The 14,483-nt window shown below is 43.9% G+C and overlaps 1 protein-coding gene across 26 annotated transcripts; it reads left to right on the forward strand.

Moving 5' to 3' along the window:
* The first annotated feature begins 6,793 nt into the window (after window positions 1-6,793).
* Window positions 6,794-13,391, forward strand: LOC125543844 (uncharacterized). 26 transcript variants are annotated; one of them, XR_015618659.1, is made up of 16 exons: window positions 6,796-7,405; window positions 7,485-8,446; window positions 8,787-8,875; window positions 9,078-9,126; window positions 9,296-9,462; window positions 9,629-9,697; window positions 9,790-9,847; window positions 9,953-10,037; window positions 10,453-11,230; window positions 11,323-11,398; window positions 11,518-11,625; window positions 11,716-11,784; window positions 11,897-12,122; window positions 12,251-12,330; window positions 12,428-12,627; window positions 12,837-13,391. XR_015618659.1 is itself a non-coding variant. In XM_087546842.1 (16 exons), the coding sequence occupies exons 1-3, from the start codon at window positions 7,161-7,163 to the stop codon at window positions 8,270-8,272; spliced, it is 426 nt and encodes a 141-aa protein (XP_087402968.1). In that variant the 5' UTR covers window positions 6,802-7,160; the 3' UTR covers window positions 8,273-8,446; window positions 8,787-8,875; window positions 9,078-9,126; window positions 9,296-9,462; window positions 9,629-9,697; window positions 9,790-10,037; window positions 10,453-11,230; window positions 11,323-11,398; window positions 11,518-11,625; window positions 11,716-11,784; window positions 11,897-12,122; window positions 12,251-12,330; window positions 12,428-12,627; window positions 12,837-13,391. The 26 variants fall into 26 exon arrangements, 3 of the variants coding, with proteins under 3 accessions (XP_087402970.1, XP_087402968.1, XP_087402969.1); XR_015618650.1 differs by having other exon boundaries at window positions 6,798-7,405; window positions 9,790-10,037; window positions 10,453-10,815; window positions 11,010-11,230; XR_015618645.1 differs by having other exon boundaries at window positions 6,799-7,405; window positions 9,790-10,037; window positions 10,453-10,860; window positions 11,010-11,230.
* Window positions 13,392-14,483: the final 1,092 nt, after the last annotated feature.

Below are 14,483 nucleotides of genomic sequence, written 5' to 3' on the forward strand. Positions count from 1 at the left end.
TGCACGTGCGTGTGAGAGACGGGTCAGGAGGCATGCACGAATGATGAGGGGGGACGATGTGGCTGTGGTAAGCAGACGTAACTACATAGGAAGATCAATCACCCTTTGTTAGAGAAAGGAGAGACATAACTTGTGAGGTACGTCGATGGATGGAGGGTAGTTAAAGTCGATCTAGGTATATGTTGGGAGATCGATCGGTATACATGCATGTGTGTGTTAGAAGCAAATGAGGCACGAGGAGAAGGATAGAGAGAGAGAGAGAGAGGGATGCATGTAGGAGGTGGTACGAGAGGCATACTATATCATGGGGGGAGGAGTGTGCGAGTACGAGAACGATAAAAAGAGTGGTGGGAGTGAGGCATGGACGGTGACAAGAGAAGAGGGGAAGCTTGTGTTTGTGCTAGGCACACCTGGCTAGAGAGGCATATCGATCGATGTGTGCCGTAAAGGAGCTGGGGGGCCTACACACACCGTGGGTGAATGACCTAAAGTGAAAAGACGAATTTGCGTGATGGAGCTAGAGAATGCCGAGGGAGGGAGGGAGCGATGCGGGCGTGTGCATGCACAAGAGAAAGTTAGCGCTAGCTACAAAGATAAGAGGGTTGTGTGGGTGTAAAAGACAAATAGAGATCATATATACTTCATTATAAAAAGCGAATTCAGATATTTGAAGAATTTATCATAGTGTTTCAAACCGACGCATGTGTGAATATATATAACGGTGATACACATGGTGTGGTTATGAACATGTTATACTACATTTAATATATTTTATCTCTACTCTTATAAAAAACGGAGTTGTGGATGATGGTGTGCCTTCCATCCTGCATTATAGGCCATCCGATTTATATCTGACGGATAGCAAGAAAACTATGATGGTTGAAGTTGGCAACAATCATGATTGTAGATTCTTATTGAAATAGAGAAACGAATTCAAATTTAGTTCGCATTGCAGCGGTAGTATAGACATTTGGAATGCACTAAAATGTTGGTATGAATAGATTACATGTATTATACAACAAGCGAAAAAATTTAATCGAACATAACATGAATTCATACTCCCTCCTTCCATCTATATAGGGCGTAATAAGATTTTTAAGACCGCCTTTGACTATTGACAAGATTAATAGTACATGACATGCACAATGTGAAAATTATATCATTGAAAGAAACTTTCACAGACGAATTTAACGGTGTGCTTTGTGTAAGTTACATGCCATATATCGTTGCTCTAATATTTGGTCAAACTTAGCATCGAAAAGCGCATTAAGACCTATATAGATGGAAGGAGGGAGTAGCTTTGAATAGCATTTGTATAGTAAAACGGGGCAAGACTCTCTCTTTATGTGGTGTGAATAGTTTTATTTTTTTCGTTTTCTTTTTGATTGAGGGAAATGAGAATTGATTTGGTACGTATAAGTACAATATTACTACACGTTATGCTTGTCCCTAAAATTCAACTGCGTCTTGTTATATCCCAAAAATTCAGATATCGTGCTCCCAAAACTGGCGCCTTCGCAACCCGCGCCTTGCTATCCTGAAATTACAACGTGCGCGAAAACTCCCTCCAGCTGCCAAATCCCGACACGCAAAATCCCCCTTCTAACCCTGAGCCGAAAGGGCCGCTAGTTCAAATCGATGGGATGTACTTTTGTAACACATCCTACATTTTGCGCAAGCGCGTCCCTGAGTCATACTTCACCCCCTCCCATCACCCCCTTTTCGCCATTGAAAATCCCAGGCCGCCATAACCTCTCTGCTCCAGCCGCGAAACCCCACCCTCCTCCGTCCGCCACGTCACCGCTGCCCAGCCGGAGCCTCTTCCCCGACGAGGTCGTCCACCGCAACAGCTCGACGTCCCTCGTCCACCTCCCCGAATGAGGATCCGTCATCCATCTCGCCGTCCCGCCGGTTCAGCCGCCCCGTCCTCCACCTCCAAGGAGCTGCTCCGACGATCGCCTCGTCTATCGCGGCTGCTCCATCCCCACAGCGTCGCCTTAACCTGCTCCACCAGAACCGCATCATCCTCACCGACTCCTCAGACGAAGCCGAGGCCTACTCGGTGCCACCAAAGAGGTTGTACACTCATCGCATCGCACCTTCTCCTTAACTCGACCTCCCGGCGCTGACGGTGCTCCATCCCGCACTTCCATGGAGTGGCTACCTTGAAGCCGGCGCCGCGGGCGACATCTCCACGGCGGCTCTCCCCCAGTGCGAGGCCCCTTCGGCGGCGGCGTCCATACCAGCCGGATCTGCTGCTGCTACTCTGGCTCTCGCTCGCTCACTTGCGCTGCTGCTGCTGCTCCAGCTCTCGCTCGATCGCTCGCTCGCCCAGCTCCTGCTGCTGCTCTCCCCCTCGCTCGTGCTACTGCTCTGCTCCAATTAAGCCACACTTCAGTCGACTGAATTGACTTTTGGGTCAGTCGATTTTCAGGGCTTGGGGGGCTCGCCGGAGTTAAGAAGAACCACCCGCAGCGGGGACGGGGGCTCGCCGGAGAGGTACCTCACTATCAATCTTAGGGTTTAGGGTGGGGGCGGGGGGCCTAGAGGGCTGGCCGGGGCGGCGGTGGCGAGTTGTTTCGGGGCGGCGAGGCGGCATTGGGGCCGGCGATTCGGCTGGTGGGGGCTGGCGGCTCAGGGGGGTTCAGGTTGAAGATGAACTGCAGGCCCTCTCTAAACTACATGTAAAGTGCCTCTCTACTACCATTGCGTTCAGTTTTGACAGTAGCATTCAGATTCCACAGTAAATTTCAGTTTCGATAGTTAAGTTCAGAGTCAACAGTTTTTACCTTATCTGTTGTAGTCAGGTGGTTTTTGGTGATGTTAATTTTACATCCATTTTACATCATTTATTGGAGATCCTATTAGAATCCCACTTGAGATTGACGATGTCTGTCTTGTGCTGCTTCAACCTTGACGTCTTACGGCTCACCAGAACTGCTCCAATGACAGAACGATCCATCACAACAGAGTAGTGCCCTGGACGCCGTCTACAGATTCCTCAGATCTTCCTCCACACCTCCGACGGCCACCTCTGCCTCAACTGCTTCAGCGACCAACTCAATGATTCTGAGGTCAACACGGCTACGGCAAAGAGGTTGTACACTTGTTGCATCACTTATTACTATACATTCATGTCGATCTATTAGGACTATTTTGGTTCAATGGAAAAACGTCGATCCACTGGTTGTTACCATCACTCTAAATTTCGGCATGCTCTCCTTGCATAATGTCACCATATTTTTCGTATGCATGTCAGATATTGTACACACTCTTGCTGAACATGTAGAGAAAAAGAGAAGAGTTTTGCGCGGCAATACAATGTCATGCAGACATCGCTCGATGGTGAGTTCAATGGCAAACCCTCCCCACCCCTCTCAAGATTGTAATCCAGAGGAAGATATCTGTTCTGAGGTGGATTCAGACGCCGCTGACCACTCCTATTTACCCCCAAGGTGTTTGCCCTACCTTGGCATGATGATGTTAGTCATATCATGCATATGTTGCCTTGCAGTGCCTACTTTTGACATCATATATGTCATCTGCTTAGTTTAGACATGTTCTGTAATGCCACCTGTTTAGTTTCTATATCATATATGGGAATTATGCAGTCTCATGTCTTTTAGCCAGCCATAATATATGTGAAATGTGCAATGCCATCCTGTTTAACCAGTCATCATATATTTGAATGATATGTTTCCCATCCTTTTCTTCATTACATTTCCATTTGTCGACAATGTTTGTACATTAAACTACTCTTCCTGTGAATCAGCCATTTGGGTGGGAGATGGAAAAACCTGGAGTCAAAACAAGGCCTTCAGAGCAGGCAGTGCTACCTGTCGAAGCGGATCTCTGGTTGGGTCCCGATAGCTCCTTGGAGATGGATTCAGAGATAGATGACCAGTCCTATTCCCCCACTGAGGTGTATGCTCTAACTTGGCACGGTTATACTGCTCATATCATGCATACGGTGTCTTGCATTGCATAGTTTAGACATCATATACACAATATTCAACACCATGTTCTTAGTTCAGACATCATATCGAATGCCCTCCGTTTAGCATATAAATCACATATGTGAATTAAATGATGCAATCCTGATTACTTAGATAACATGTAGGTGAATTATGTCATGCGATCCTGTTAGTTATTCATCATATTTTTGAATTATGTTATGCTATGCTATCCAGTTTAGATAGACATCATATATGTGAAGTTATGTCATGCTATCTGTTTTAATTAAACAATATACATGTCAACTATTTCATGCACTCTTTTTTCCACACTATCTATTGCATCTGTCTCTCATACAATGTATGTACATTCAACTATGTTTCCTGTTTATCAGCCATTTGAATTTGGAGCGGGTGATGCCAGTATCTAGCGGACTAAAAACACGGTCTTCAAATAAAACAGTGCTACCTCTTGGTGGAGATAGCACCCCGGTTGTACATGCACAAGAACCAGCCCTATCACACATAACCCAAACTCTCACAGATTGTACCCCTACCGCGATGGACAGAGAACCAGCTTCACCCAATCTAACCCCAACCCCAGCCGATAGTAACCCAGTTCCTGTTGACACAGCACCATCTCCACCACAGAGCTCCCAAACAAGAGCAGTTAGTAAGGCAGCTCCAGTGCCCAAAGGGCCAGTACTATCACGGCGAATCCCAACTCCACCATTTAGTACGCCTATTCCTGTGGAGGAAGCACAACCAGCTAGTCATAGTTTAGCATCTATTGCATTTGATGTTATTAAATCGTATGTGCGTATCTTCCCATCTTAGAAATATTATACTAAAGATGAAGGAAAATGCTAGTTGCAGGTGTTTGTCCAGGAGTTATGTGTAAGTAATGTTATTCATGGCAATTATTTTGCTTCGTCCCATACATCCTACCTCCATGATGGTTATAATACAACAATTTTTCCCATTTTTCTCTATAGAGAAGGACCAATTTGGAAACTCGGGATGAGGTACCCTGTGCTAATACCTCTGCTATCTTCAAGAATGCTTGGTGGCAGTATCGGAATTACCTGAAGAAAACGTACTTCACCGGCAAAGAAACTCATCAAATTCCCTTAAGTTCTCCTGAGACGCATTTACTGGACGATGACTGGGAACACCTTGTTTTGTACTGGTCTCGAACCAATAATGTGGTAAGGTCTATGAGCTCATTTTCTATTTTTAAGTATTATATTCTTGCGTCTTACTGTACTCTGTTCATGTAGAACAAGTGTCTAAACCCGAAGAACAACTGTTCTAATTTAAGATTCCATTGCTATCATAGTTCAAAAAAGCGTTAGTTGTGCGTTTTGCCACCGCCTTGCGCTTTACTGATCAAAGCGCATACTTATGCACAGTTATGCACAGATTATGCGTAGTTATGCGCAATGCGTTTTGCCAACGCCTAGAGCCTAGGCGCGCTTAAGCGCTCGCTTATGCGCACCTTTTTTAACTATGATTGCTTTGCTCTTGTATCACTGTATTTACTCATACAAACTTATTTTTAATTTGAAGGATCCAATCGGAAGTCCAATGGCACAACAGGTATATTCACGCATGTTTCTTTAACAGGTTTGCTCTTAGCAATAGCTCTGTTGATTTCAATTTCAATTGTGTATACAATTGACTTTCATATCATGCACATTACTAGCATCACAACAGAGCCAATAGTGTTGTTATACATGTAGACCCGTGGTACCCATCTGAAATCTTATTGTGCCGTGTAGTTTCCCACACTTTGTATTCTTTCACTGCTGCTTTGTCTTTAACTGATATGATTTGAACCGTGTCTCTATTTTGATTTGGCAAGACAATGCAGTGACCATAGGACATAGATATATGTTTGTTTGATGCTTTTATTATGTACTAGTACTTGGCAATAGAAGACCTGGTAGTTTAATCCTGTCCACCTTACTAATGAACTGGTTCACCAAAATGAGTTTCATATACTAGTACATGCTAAACTTGTTATGTGTCTGATTATTTCTTCTTTTAGAATGCTGATAGAATATTGGGGAAGAGTGCCTTATTAAGTAATGGTAAAGGAAGTAATGTAGATAAGGTTCAGGATAGTGACACATCCTTATTGGTCTCCAACAAAGCTGATAAAACAGCTAAGAAAGACTATCTTGAAGACAGCGAGACAACCCCAAAATCCTGTCTTGGTTTAGTGTTCAAGTTACTGGCCACTACCGCTTGCACAAGCTATTCAAACTCACTGTCTGAATCAGTTCGGTTTCTTGAGTATCAACTACAAGCTGAAAGACCTCGATCAGCTGTGCTGCGACAAGAAGCGGAAGAACTGCGGAAGTCCTTGGAGCATTTAGATGCATACTTTCTGGTGCAACAGAAAGCGTTGGAGGATTTTAGTGCCAAACAGGACAAAGCTAATCAGCTTGCTAAGCTTATTGCCAGCATGGTGGATACCCAGAATAACATTTCTTGAGCTCTTCTGAAGTTGTTTAAGTCATGCTCTTGTTTTGCTGCCGTGTTTATTTGCACTGGTGGCCAATTTTGACTGCCAGTGTATGTAATGTGCTGCTTTGTTCCCTATATTTGCACCGGTGGCAAACTTTGATGCCCAATGGATGTAATCTCTACTCCCAATGAAGTAGTTGGTAGTCTCCGCCGGTTAATTTTCGTCCCACCAGAGACGGGTTTTTCATCCTCCATCCCACCTCCCGCGTCACCTCGATTCCCACCTCCGCCCTCGAATCAAGAAATAAAAATCGGTATGCTCCCACTATGTCTAGTGCTAAACCCTCCGGTTCATCGAAAAAAACCCACGCCTAAAAAAATCTACGACGATTAACCTACCAAGAAAGACCTACGCCCCGACCGCCGCCCGCGGGTCGCCCGCTCCCTCGTGACCCTGTTGCTCCCTCCTCGATCCCGATCTAGATCGAGGGGACGAGGAGCTCCGGCCTCCTCCTCGCCCCGCTGCTGCGTCCGGCGCCGCCACGGCCTCTGGAGCACGGCGCGGACGAGGAAACCACCCACGGTGTGCGAGGGGTCTCTTCCCGTACGTCAAGGAATCCCGCCTCACGTTTCCTCTTTCGGCATCACGGGCCGCCGCCGCGCTCCCTTCCCCGGCCGCCCCGCGGGCTTCTATCTCTCCCAGCTCCGCTGCCGCGCCCCGTCTTCCATCTCTACATGAATCGCTGTTGTGGAAGCCATACCCCACCGCGCCACCCGGCGGCCATCCGGGTACGCCGTGTCCGGGATGATGGAGTTGAGTCGGCCAGGTCCCTGTTCCCGTCGGCATCTTCTGCATCGGGACCCGTGGGGGCAAGCTGCGCGCTGCTCATCTGCGTCGATGGCGTCGGCGCGGCCTTCCCCTGCCAAGACCGGCGGCTCCTTGGCTGGATCCTCTCCTCTCTTCCACCTCTCGTCGTCGGGTAAGTCGTAGGTATTGTATTCGTAATCGGTTCCAATCTCGCACCCCTGATTCACTGTTCTTCATTTGATTCATTTCAGGTGCTCCTTCCGTCGATGTCAAGGTCTTAGTCTCGGTGATTTCTCCTTGTATGTTCTGTTGATATTGGTACCATGTTCTGAAACTTGCTGCTTTGGAAAGGGTGTGGTTTCAGTTTTGATGGTTCTGTTCAATTCAAGGTGATTCGGTAATGTTCTGCGTACAAAGTGCTTCCTATTTTTGCGGTGAAAAACAGCGTGTTGGAGATAGTTCAGACATTGAAAATTTGACGGTATTTTCTTCTTCTTTTGATCCCGTTTCTTCATAGTTAGTCAGACTCAATAAGAATTAGAGAAAGTTGGAAAGAGGTTTGTTAGGTCGGAACTGATATATTTGCTTTCTCCTAGCATCCTATACATATCATTTTATATGACGGGGATTGTGCTATATTACCATGTTATAAAGGTAGAGCTAGGATATGTCTTTCTTGAACTATGTGGACATGCTCATGGCAGAGGTGCTCTGTTTGCATGTTTTTTGAAGTAAAGTGGAGAAACTATTGAATTGTGTCTTCAGAAATAGTATACTGTTGATGTGTCTTCAGATGCTGGTTACTGTGTTGGAATCTACCAATCCTTCTGATCATTGTGTTTTTCTGGGCCTGGAGGTCTACGCCAAACCCCAGGGCAGGGTGGTTCGAACACCAGTGCAGTACGGGCTGGGACGGACATCATCTCGTCTCTGTCTCTACTAATTCAAATTACACGTAACTTATTCACTCAAAAAAATTACATGTAATTTATTCAGTTCTAGAGCAGCCAAGGGCGGGGCATCGCACCGACGACAGTGAATGCAATGAGGGTGAGATGCCGATGTTCGTGCCGGCGCCGGAGACCGTGACCACAACTCGGGGCAAGGTGCTGGTGTCAGCGACGTCGCCCGTGTTGGCCCCTTGAGTTTTGGACCTGCCGCGCTCTGGTTCTAGAAGCTGCCATTCCCATCGAGCCCCTCCAGCAGCCTTCAGGTGAGCGCACAGCTTCTGCTCCATTAACGCAAGCATCCAGGGGTTCGACTGCGTGGGCAGGAGCTCGGCTTGATTCACTTGCATATGTCTTTTTCCTTTGTGGGCTGGAGCTCAGCTTTGTGATCAGTCATTTAAAGTATTTGAGAAACTTGAAGGGAAGCACATGGCAAAGCCATAATTACCTTTTAGTTATATTTCAAGTTGTAGGAAAGTTGAAATCAATCTGAAAGCAGCTTTCTATTGTAGATATTTTATTAGTGGCTTGAAGACTTCCAACTCTGTTTGATGTTATAGAAATAGTGAGGTTATGCCACAATGCTGATAGACTTGGTACTTGTAGGATGGAGAGGAGAAGACTGAAAAGGATGTTGATATGAGGAATTCAAGGAAGTGGAAGAGGAAGAAAGTTCTGATGATGGTGATAATTAGGTTAGTACCTTAGAACTTTATATGCACTGAGGTTTTCTTTGGGGGTAGAAAATTGGGTTTTAAAAGGTTCATCATTTGGTAAAATTGTGTATTGTATGTGTGCTCCTTCGCATCAACATATATGAAATGGATAGACCAGCTGATGCATAACTTAGTTGTCATCCATATTGTCAAGTTTAACTCATATATTCTCGCTCTGCAGAATATCAAGTTTGACGACGATGATGATTGGAACCAAGAGGAGGAAGTACGTAAGTTTCCATCTATTCATATGGATGTTACCCTCGATGTACTGTGACCAAATATGTAATGTCTGGTTTGGTTTAATTATTTTCTTGTGTATCACTAGATAATCAGTTAACAAGTGTTGACCATGGTGCATTGATCTTATTTAGTTGTGGTTTTGTATGCCTCCCACAGCTGCCGCTAAAACCCACCAAAAAATTAGCAAGAAAATTGATGGTGGGAGCTAGCACTGCCAGCAGTGCCTCCTTTAGGATTTGAAAATCGTTAATCCTATCTTCGCTTGCATGTGACTGATGGTGATGCTACACAAGTTCTGAAGGCAGTGCCCTCCCCTTCAGCAGGTAACACGGATATATTAAAAACATTTTAACTTTCTGACATATTAGTTCATTTTTTGCATAGTACCTAGCAAATTCAGAAAGTGCACAAACAGATCTCATCAATATTTTGTGTTTTGCTTGTTCAGTCTTTTGAGGTAACTTCTATTGTGCATTCCATTCTCTTCAGGAGATCTTGCTGTTTCTGCATGGCACAACTGGATTAAATATGCTACAGCAAGCGAAGGAGTTCAACGATGTAATTGCCACTCTGCTGTTCTGATGCTTGATTCATCAGCTATGTTTCTATTGGATACTAATAATGAGGGACTTTCTTGGGGTTCATACCAGGTTGTTGGAATCAAAGGATTCATCCTAACGAAATTAGACGGGACTGCTCGTGTTGGCTGTGTGTTACGGGCGATTTCCAGTCCTTTATTGTAACAGATACAAATTCCAGTCCTGGATCTTAAATATACGACAACTAAACTTGCTGACCTGAATCCTGTCTCAGGTGAGTGTTCATAGATGAAGTTGGAGTTCCAGCCAAGTTTGTTGGCGTCGGCGAAGGGGTGGAAGATCTCAGCAGGTCTCAGCAGGTTGGTGTTCATGTACAGGTTGCCATATGAGAATATACTTTGTATTCGTCAAATCTCAGAACAAATGGTCCATTCCGATCATAACTATTCCAAAAGCATTGATAGGCTTTTTTAAACATCAAGATATCTGAATATTGATCTCAGCAGTGTCCAAAATCCAAATGGTTATGTTTGTTCAGATTTTCCTCATTTTTGTGTTCTTTGAATGAAAGTAGTTCTTGAGGTTAATAATAAATGATTGTTGGTAACTTAACTAGCTCCTGAGAATAATTTGTGATATAGCTTGCTCCTATATTTGCCATTAACAACGTTGCTTGTGGAGAGTAATAAGGATTTATCTAGCTCATGTATGTATGAGCCTGAGACGGAGAGGACAATGGTTGTGGCTCCATTGATGATAGTGGTTGCGATGCAGAGCCGTATGAATGGACAGCAGGCAAGCCAAGCACTCCCTGGGAATCGCCGTGATTCTGGAATGGGTGGCGGGTCCCTGCCCCTACCACCCATGAAGCTGACAACGATCACGTGGCATCGTGCGGCGGCTGCGGAGGAGAGGGAGGCATGAGGGGGAGACTTGTAAGCGAGAACCCGCACGGAGGAGGAAGGAGACGCCTCAGGTGGAGATGATGACGATGGCCGTGCCTCCATCGCTGGCGGCGGTCATGACGTGCAGCTGCAGGACTAGACATCAGACAGGCGGAGTCGTTTCTGGGAGTTGCTTGCTTTGGTGGTGCTCTTGGGTTTACGATTTCAATATAATCCTATGTCGGAGTGGAAGGTTAATGTTATTTCTCTGATATCACAATGTATCTTCTTGGCTCAGGTATTGAGAAAGTAGCATTGTCGCAGATGTATTTACTTAGTTTGATAAGATGGTGAAAATATCTGTAATTCAGACATGACAGGGAGTCAAATTTAAAAGTAGCTTTTATAGTCATAGCTAGCTTACTTTGGTTTACTTGGTTCATGTAGAGCTGGAATCTCGGAGCTACACTTTCAACCGGCTTGCTTTGAAAATCAAGTAAAATGAAAAGAATAGAGGTTTCAATTGTAGCAACAGTTTAGTAGTGCTACAGATCTGTGGAGCGGGCAAGAATTATTGGTCAACCTTATAGCTTCTTATAGCTTCTATTTGTCATCTAGATGTTGTACATCATGTACAGATCTGTTTAAGAAGGATTGTTGTACATCAGGTACAACCTCTTATAGCTTCTATTTGTCATCTAGATGTCTAAGATGTTTGGTCTGATGATCTCCCTTCACATTTGCTTGTTTAAACAAACAGGAATTAAAGTTTACGGAATGCGAGAAAAATATATGCATAACTGGATCTGTGATTCGGTGATTTTTTGAATGTGAAGGTGCATTCTTACAAATTTTCTGCTCATGTTAGTTTAGCCCCTGGCTGCATTATACAGACAGCATATTTAGATACTTTTGATTATAAAGATCTCTGACATGATCATATTGTTATTTTCAGCTTTTGGATTGGCATATAATGCTGACACCACATGGACTCTGAAGGAAGTTGTGCTAACTGCTAAGCTTTCCCTGCTTTTCCAGCTTGTGTGTTTCATTGATGGAGGAGGTATAAATCTGTTCCTTAAAGCGAGCAAATCAAAACAAAAATGCAGGAGGTATCCGACAACATTGACGAACGCTACACCATTCCACTTAGACCTGAGGGTAACATCAAAGGATGCCACCGGCAGCAGAGATCAACAAGTTCTTCACCGTCGGGGAGAAGGTGGAGGTCGAATGTTTCACCGTCAAGTGCAGACTTATCATTCAGCTACAGTCACTTGATCATCGTCACAGACACCGCCACACTAAGAATTGTGCAGCTGCTCTACTTTCAGGTACAAAATTGGACATCATGTGGGGTGTTATGCTCAACCCCAGCCAGTTCAAAGGCAACACTGGTGGTGGTCCTCTGAGTATGCATATGACATAGAGTGGGCACTGCAATAATACATGCTAATAGGCGCAGTTTCATCTCGAGCAGACGAGCACTGCAATAGTACATGCTACTCTCAGCGACTACTAACGTGAAGTTGCACTCAGGCTCTCGCATATACTAAAGAGGTACTGTCGATAAGTATCACCATTTAGTTTTTTTACAATCTATAGATTTATTTATATGAAAAATATTGATCTCAAGGATAACATTGTAGATTCCTCTATTCCTTCTGCTAATGTGACTGTAGCAACAGTCGCTCCCGTTCAAACTTTTTTTAGGGAAACTACGACATGCATTTTGCTCACCTGAACATTAAATTAAGGAATGCAGAAGGTTCGGGGCCTGTGCGAATTATTCAAATTTTATATTTGTGTGAATGGAGAAACACCTAAATTAGGCGGCAGAGTATAATTTACGCTCGTGGTTGCAGTGCGGCTTTTGGACATCCTTAGCACGATAAGCGCAAACACGAAGATTAGACGCCACCTTGGATTCGTCTGCTTGTTAACTTGTGGTCATTAACCACATATATATTGTGCTCTGCCCATATGCTCTAGAGCAAACAAGCAATGATAGTGGACTGCAGTTTCTGGGGTATCACGCCCATTTAAACTGATGGTGCAAGTTCAGGTCGGCCTTCCTTTTTTCCTTCAGATCTTTCTGTTTTAAGAATTTTACTATTATAATTATACTATTATATATTTATTTAGATATATGTTCAAATATTATTTTAGTTCACACGAAAATACAAAGGATGCAGGAGAAATCACAATTTCTCTCTTTCCTGATATCATTGTCTGAATTTGTTTACCATGTTTTCTCTATTTCCTTCCTTACAGCAGTGTCATCAATGGAACAAATAAAGTCTTGATAACTAGAAGGCCATTCCAATTCCAGTATGGTAAATATTCGATGGATGACAAAGGGTCCCGAGGGAGCTCGTTTGTGCTGACAACACTCAGCATATTCTGCAAATATCCTCTGAGTTCACCATCCATGAGCTGCAAGTCATGTTTTCTGGTGCTACAAGTATAAAAAGGTTCATGCTTTGTGGTATTAACCTTTTGTGCTGTTGTTCCAATACCTTTTGGAGTTTTGGCCTAAAAGGGCTCTTTGGAACACTGAGACAAAGAAAGCTAAAATTTGGAGTATGATTAAGCAGTCCAGTCAGTGTTACTAATCCCCACTTGAGCTTGACTGTATTTCCTGGCTTAATGTTTGAGATTCTATGTATAGCAAAAAATATGTGCAGAATTTCATTTAAGTTTGAAAGCCAATCGATTCCATGCTTTGAGCTGGTAAGTGGTCCCTGTTCTAAATTGGTATTTGGATCCCAAACATAACTCCCTATGAACATATAAGGAAATTTTAGTTGTGAAACGACACTTGCTGTACATGCCATATTGCTATATGAGGGTGCTGCTATGTACATTTATAGATGCTTGCATTTGACTTCCGTTTTGATGTAACAATATACATGTAGTTCGTTGTCAATACTGTTGGGAGACCTTGTTAAAAGTTTATGTCCTACATTTAAAATTGGTTTTTCTTTTTTTTCTACTGAATTATATACCCTTGTACATGTGAAACCCTACAATTTCTTTATATCATGGAGGAGTTGTCTGTGTTGCAGACCCTCAGCATATTCTACGAATATCATCGAATTCACCATCCATGAGTGGCAAGTCATGTTTCCAATTTTCTAGTTTTATAAGTAAAAAAATGTTCATATTCCATGGATGAGACCCTACAATGTATTTAGAACATCCGATCCACACATGTCTAATTTTGAGCCATGGGTAGAACCATAATCATGGAGAGGGTACAAGGTAACTTTGATTGCATCTTCAAATCAATGAACCAAAAGGGAGTAAATAATAAACAGGGTTTGTTTAAAAAAATATTAATCAGGATACAATCTTCTTTGTGACTGTTATTAAAATTGACCATCAAGATGATATTTTTGTGTCTACATGATCATATTATGAGCCCGTAGCAACGCACGGGCACTCTACTAGTATGTGTAATAGCGGTAATAGGCTAGCGTTAATTGCTTGCTTATTTATTTTCTTATTGTCTTGTTTAGTTGTTTGCTTGTAGTCACTGCAGTTCTTTTTCTGTTTTTTTCTAGTGGCCACAATAGCCTATTTTTGGTAACTAGGCTAAAATAATCATGGCAACACACGGACTGTTGTAACCATGGGCCTCCTGCAGGCCGTATGATCCATGGGCCTTCGTCTGGCCATAGCATCCATCGGCCTTCTATACGGGCCGTAGGGTCCATGGGCCTTCTATGGGCCGTAGGGTCCATGGGCCTTCTACGGGCTGTACGACCCATGGGCCTTCTACCGGTCGTACTATCTATGGGCCTCATACGGGCCGTAGGATCCATGGGCCTTCTATGGGGCGTATCATCATTTCACCAATCATGGGTCGTACTATTCGTGGACCATAACGGGCCGTTAATAGGCCGTATTTGATAACTA

Source organism: Triticum urartu, chromosome 3A (assembly GCF_056163025.1).
Source record: "Triticum urartu cultivar PI428250 chromosome 3A, HENAU_Tu73, whole genome shotgun sequence".
Taxonomy (NCBI): domain Eukaryota; kingdom Viridiplantae; phylum Streptophyta; class Magnoliopsida; order Poales; family Poaceae; genus Triticum; species Triticum urartu.